At 41.5% G+C, this 6,000-nt stretch overlaps 1 protein-coding gene across 4 annotated transcripts in view; it reads right to left on the bottom strand.

The window, feature by feature from the left end:
- The window catches only part of LOC124397962 (cullin-9), a 38,464-nt gene that overhangs the window by 24,892 nt on the left and 7,572 nt on the right, over positions 1-6,000 (bottom strand). For all 4 annotated transcript variants that reach the window (XM_046867901.1, XM_046867893.1, XM_046867884.1 and 1 more), the window contains exons 3-10: positions 5,457-5,611; positions 3,948-4,538; positions 3,713-3,854; positions 3,437-3,627; positions 2,921-3,332; positions 1,619-1,811; positions 875-1,076; positions 483-673 (exon numbers count right to left, since the gene is read on the bottom strand). In XM_046867901.1, coding sequence (XP_046723857.1) covers positions 483-673; positions 875-1,076; positions 1,619-1,811; positions 2,921-3,332; positions 3,437-3,627; positions 3,713-3,854; positions 3,948-4,538; positions 5,457-5,611 — 2,077 coding nt within the window. The remainder of the gene's footprint in view (positions 1-482; positions 674-874; positions 1,077-1,618; positions 1,812-2,920; positions 3,333-3,436; positions 3,628-3,712; positions 3,855-3,947; positions 4,539-5,456; positions 5,612-6,000) is intronic.

Raw genomic sequence — 6,000 nt, forward strand, 5'->3', positions numbered from 1 at the left:
TCCAGTTGAAAATAAAGACTATTTTTTTGTGCAATATAATAATGGCAAAATAAGCATTGCTATTATTCTCCTATTGATTTTGGAACCTTATGGACTACTTGGAAAACACTTTGCAGTTTTACACCAATCAGCTGTAGTAGACAGCTACAATAACAAGCAATAACTTGGTCGATGTCCAAATATTTATGCACCTGACCAGAGCTTTTTCTGAAGAAATGGCACATTTGAGATTAAAATTATGTATTGCATCATGAACTATATTTTAAAGGTTTGTAGCACAAGAGGAGAAGCAGTGGTCGTTTCAAGGCAATCATATTATTGAGCAGTGTGGAGACCTCTGGAGAGGATATAGCATAATATAATTGAAAAGTTAGTGTATAAGTCAGGTGGATACAATTCTAGAAAGAAAGAAAAGACGACTTGTTTTCAAGTGTGCTTTTATTACAGGGAAGCAAGTATACTAAAAGTGGTCAGTCTCTTACCCAGAAGTGTTGAGCATGAGATCAATAGCAGATGGAATTGCTCCAAGAAGCCCCTTAGAACCTTCAGGTGTTGCTGAACCAATGCTTGCGAAGATCTCCAGCATCATCTGACTACCAGAATCAGAGAGGGGCAGGCAGCTTCCCATACTGCGCAGGTCATGCTTACTGGCACCAGTGATGACCTTTAAGGTCTGGAGGGAGAAAATATACATCCTTATGTATCGTTTATGTCTCTCACTGGTATACCAGGAATTCTGGATGAAAAAACTTCAAATATGTTCTATTGCTTGTTCTTGGCAAAATCGTTTGGCTCAACGTGTCACCAAGGAAAACCACAGAATTACCGATTGGCAAAGTGCAGAAGAGAGAAGACGAGTGTATGTGGAACTTACTGCTAGTGCAATCTGCTGTACTCGAGTGCAGGTGGAATGTTCCTGCATGCAGGACAAAATGGCTTTCACTCCCCCCTCTGTAGCGAAGGAAACCCGCCACTCGTATTTGAGCATTAGACTGCGAGTCAGAAGCAAGGCCATGATGGCATTTTGTTTTGGTTGGCTCCCAATCATCTCAACCAGGATCTTTAAGACTTTGTCCCTAAAGGAAACAAAACATTGTGTCAGTGTTTAGCAAGAAGTTCAGCACACACTTGAGGATTATACAGTGACTTCAGCTGACATATACAGGATTCTTCTTTTTCTTTCAGCTTCTCCCGTTAGGGGTCGCCACAGCGGATCATCCTTCTCCATACCCCCTGGTCCTATACATCTGCCTCTTTTACCCCAACCACCTGCAGGTCTTCCCTCACCACATCCATAAACCTCCTCTTTGGTCTTCCTCTTCCTGGTGGCTCCATCCTCAGCATTCTCCTACCGATATACCCCATGTCCCTCCTCTGTACATTTCCAAACCATCTCAATCTCACCTCCCTCACCATTCCAACAAAAACACCTTAACACCTCCTGTCTTTTACTCAGTGCCACTGTCTCTAATCCATACAACATAGCAGGTCTCACAACAGTCCGATAAACTTTCCCTTTCACTCTTGCATATACCATTCTATATTGCATAAGCTCTATCTAGATATAACCCTGAAGCACTTCAAATAAACAAGTGTACACTTAGTTCATGAGCCTCACCGGATACTCTGTGCAGAGTCTGATCTGAGAGTGCTGCGCTCCTGAGGGCCTTCTTCATCCAAGATCTTACAGATGAACTTCATGCCAGCCAGTAGATGTCCAGAGTCGGAGCTGCTCTTTTTCATAATGTCCACAACTTCGCTGATTTTCTCCAAGGCAGTCTTTTTACCTTGCACTTTTGGGTTGTTAAATACTATAGTGCAGAAAACAAATGTACAAAAAATAATAATTTCCCCACAAAATTAAATGGAAAGCATTTCCATAACCACAATATATTAGTCTAAAATAAATTATCAAAAGGAATGGTTTTTTTCTTCTTCTTGCAAATACACTCCATGGCCAAAGGTTTGTGGACACATCAAAATGTAACCTATGTTCCCTGTAGGTTTTTTGATACAGTTTGTTACATTAAACTAAAATTGTATTTTATTTATTTATTTATTAATAAAATTATTTTTAATGCACTTATTTGTTAAAGCTGGTTATTTTTTTAATCGATTCCGAGGTATTACATTCTGGTATCGCCCTTCGTAAACCATGTCTTCATGTAATGATTAAACAGGTTGTGATTGTGTTATAATTAACGAACTGGAGGTTTGAACTATGGTGTTATTGAAGGAAAACAAATGCATAAAACAATTGTGTGCCTCCAATATATTGGCAACAATTTGGGGGAAGAATCATATATGGGTATCATGGTCAGGTACAGAGGTGGCAAATGTACACACATTCTTCACTCAAGTAGTAGAAGTACAGATTTTTCCAAAAGATTTGAAATTTTTTTTTAATACTGACTACACTTTTTCATTAAAATTAAGACGTTTGGGCTCTGATATGTACTTAAGAAAAAAGTAACACTTGCTACTAGCTGTTTTAGTGTCACGCTGGTAACTGGACCTCACATCATATTAATATAATAATACAAAATAACTGAAAATGTAGTTATCTAATGAATGTATCAAGGCTGAACAACCACCATATAGAACACAAGCAGAGTGTGCCGTGAGAAGAGAAATATCAATTAAAACTAAAGTACCGAGGCTGGTTTGAAATTGTAAAAAGTAGAAAGTACAGATATTTGTGTTAAAAATGTAATGAGGGAAAGTAAAAAGTTGCCCTAAGATGAAATAGTGAAGTAAAGTACTGATTCCAGAAAAATCTACTTAAGTACACTAACAAAGTATATGGGCTTCATTACTTTCCACCTCTGGTCAGGTGTCCACACACATATAGCCATATAGTGTAGCTTCAGGGTAAAAATCGAAAAATGATTTAGAAAACCAGCAGCCACAACTCAATCACCTTTCATCTTTTCCTCCAAATCTTCAGGATACTTCGTCTCATCTTCTGTTGGTAGCTCACACTCTGTATCACTATTACAGCTGCCATTATCTACAGGAACATCTTTTTTGGGTTTCTTAGAAACACAGCCATTCATGGAGAAGGAAGCGGAAGAGGTAGAAGCTTTAGGTGTTACTGATGAGCTCCCCTCTCCACTAAGTACAGAGGAGCCGAGACCACTGTCAACGAACATTTCCTCATCCTCCAGGCTGGCACCACCACGTCTCAAGTAGTGCTTAGCAAAGGCATGCGAACAGAGCAGGTCACCCAGACAGGAGGCCTGCAAGGCCTGTTTCAGGTAGTGCAGGATCTTACGGGCAACGTCGCTAGACACTGACAACTGAATTAAAGTGGTTTCATCCAGCTCCACAATCTGACAAAAAACAAGGAGCAGAAAATGTAAGACCTAAATTAAAAACACTAATTGGACATTGAGTAAAACATTTTGCACACAGGAATTAGAAAACAGCAAATTGCCTGCTCATCAAGGTTCTGTCGCAGGATGTTGTTGATCTCTTGTTGCTGCTTTGGCTCCAGCTTCTTAATGAAGAAAAGCACTTCCCACCACTCAGCACGGGTAAGGGTGTCTGGATCATCCTGCAGGCTGTCCGTTAGATATGGTAAGGAGTACAACCCACCAGGTGGCTTCAAAAAGAACATCTGACTCACTGTCACACACAAAGAGAAAAACAGGTTATATGTTTAATTCATATAAAAAAAAAAAAAATACTGGTTTAGTTAAACCAGTCTTACCTGCTGTAAGTTTAAGTGTCTCGGTTAGAGAAAGAGCCTTTTCCTGAGTTTCTTTCTCAGTTTGTCCACTGCTCCCATTACCCATTATCTCAATCATGTGCCAGTGTACCCAGTAGGTTCTGGAGATTGAGTTCCAGTATACCTACAGCATAATGGCATAGTCTGTCAAACATCTTACAGGGTTTATAAGGAAGAGATTTTTTGGGGGGGGGGGCAAACAACACACTGTATGTACCTGGACAGGTGGCGAACCGTCGTTACTATAGCGAAATTCTCCCTCGTCACCGGCGTTCACTTCCTCATAGTCCTCCAGCATGCGCACCTGCATGCCGCTCTTCAGCGTGTCCTGCACGTACTCCACATAGGCTGATCGTGTGGAGAAGTCTGTACGGGTCCTGAATCCATTTGCTTTCTTCTTGGGTGGAGTAGGTGCAGCTGTTGCTGTTGCTGTTGCTGTGGCTGTGGCTGTTATAACGGGAGAAGCAGAAAAGCGGGGCTGGAAGATGGAACGGAGGGTTCGCCTATTCGCCTCTGCATCGGACTCTTCCATTTCCCCGTCGGTTGTGTGGGTGGCGATGAGAGGCTGCCGGTTACGGTCCCAGCCCATCACTCGCACCAGCTCCGAGATGAGGTTTGCCATAGCCATGGTGAACTCAAACTCCCGTTGTAGCCGAGAGTGCTCCGACTGATGAGCTGCTGTGGAAGAGGAGGGGCCAGGCTCCTGCCGCTCCGAGCTCAACTCCCCCCCTGTGGTGTTCAGCTTGTCCATTAGTGAGGTCACGCACAGGTAGCGCTTCACCAGTGAAAAGAGCAGCTTGCCTGGGATCTACAAACCAAGCCAATGTCAAAGGTGCATGTTAAACATTAAAAGTTCCATGCGCATGCTTTCTGAAACCAAAACATCCTTTGCCTCACTAAACCTCTAAAAATGTGCAAGTGTTAAATTTGTTATCACTAAACATTATTTTGTCTATATTCCCTATTGAAAGAAATACAATTAACTGCGCTACAGAAAAGTCAAGGTCTCCAAAGGGCAAATTAATAGGAATACATATTACATTGTAATAAGAAATACATTTTTGTATATCAAGTAGAACAGAACGTCTGCAATGTTACTAATTATCACATTACAATGTCTGGACATTTCAAAAGGTTTTGCACTTCTCTTCTAGGTAGCTGCCATCACAGCAAATTTTTTATAGAAATTTCAAATGCCTTTAAATTGCATTTAATTAAGACCGGGCAAGAGGTCGACCGACTGACTGGCAGATTTTTGCCATTTTTTTTTATTTACTAGGCATCGGGCAATTGTGCTACAAATTTGGCCGATCAGTAGGCAGGTGCATCTGACACACCAAACTGTGCGTGTAAGTTCACTTGCATGAGAGAACATAACTCTCCAATACCAACAGGTGGCATTTCATTTCATTTCATGCCTCAATCATTGCTAACAGACTTTTTAAATCATGTCTGCCAAGTTGCAAAGACAAGCGCAAGAATGACAACAAGAGTGTTCAGTTTTCGTGCGCTTATTCGCTAGGCTAATTCGCTAAGCTAATTAACCAATCGGGAGTTCTCTTTCTCACAGACGAATCACCAAAAACCTTAGCCAACAGTGCGAAACAAAGCTAAAGCCGACTGACACGCAACCATTTACCCAGTTTCCCCACTGTTTTGGAATTGGGATTGTGCTAAACAACCAAGAACAGCAAAGCAGGCACTAAGTGGTATGTGAGATTCTTACTTGTGGGAGGTGGATGCCCTCAAAAGAGATGCCATGTTCCTCTGAAGATGTGGTCTCTGCAAACAGCTCGAGTAGAGTGTAGCGGTTGTCAAAGTCCATGTGCTGCTCAATACCATCTTGCTGACTTAGGGACAGCAGTACGTAGGCGCGACTTCCTGTGAGGCGAGCGAAGGAACAAGTTAAAAACACACATGAAACGAACCTAACGCCTCCGATTTTATAATAAACACATTCCTACAGTCAGTCAGAACAACAAGTTCCCAGGCTGCTAGTTCCCTTCACATTCACCATCATGCTGACAATCTCACTCAAAATAAATGTGAATAAGTGAGAGCTCTACATTAACAAATCTTTTTGCTAGCATGTATTAGTGGTTAAGCCTGCTGTTATTGATCGTGTTTCGTTGTGATCCATTGCTAAGTGCTCTATTTGTGAATAGTAGTTTTCTGTGTGATGACTGTAACAGACATTCAAAGACCTTAGATCTTGTTCAATGGGAAAATTAAGCTATAAAGCTTGAGGCTGTGTGTTAAGCCATACTGGA

Source organism: Silurus meridionalis, chromosome 2 (genome assembly GCF_014805685.1).
Source record: "Silurus meridionalis isolate SWU-2019-XX chromosome 2, ASM1480568v1, whole genome shotgun sequence".
In the NCBI taxonomy this organism is placed as follows: domain Eukaryota; kingdom Metazoa; phylum Chordata; class Actinopteri; order Siluriformes; family Siluridae; genus Silurus; species Silurus meridionalis.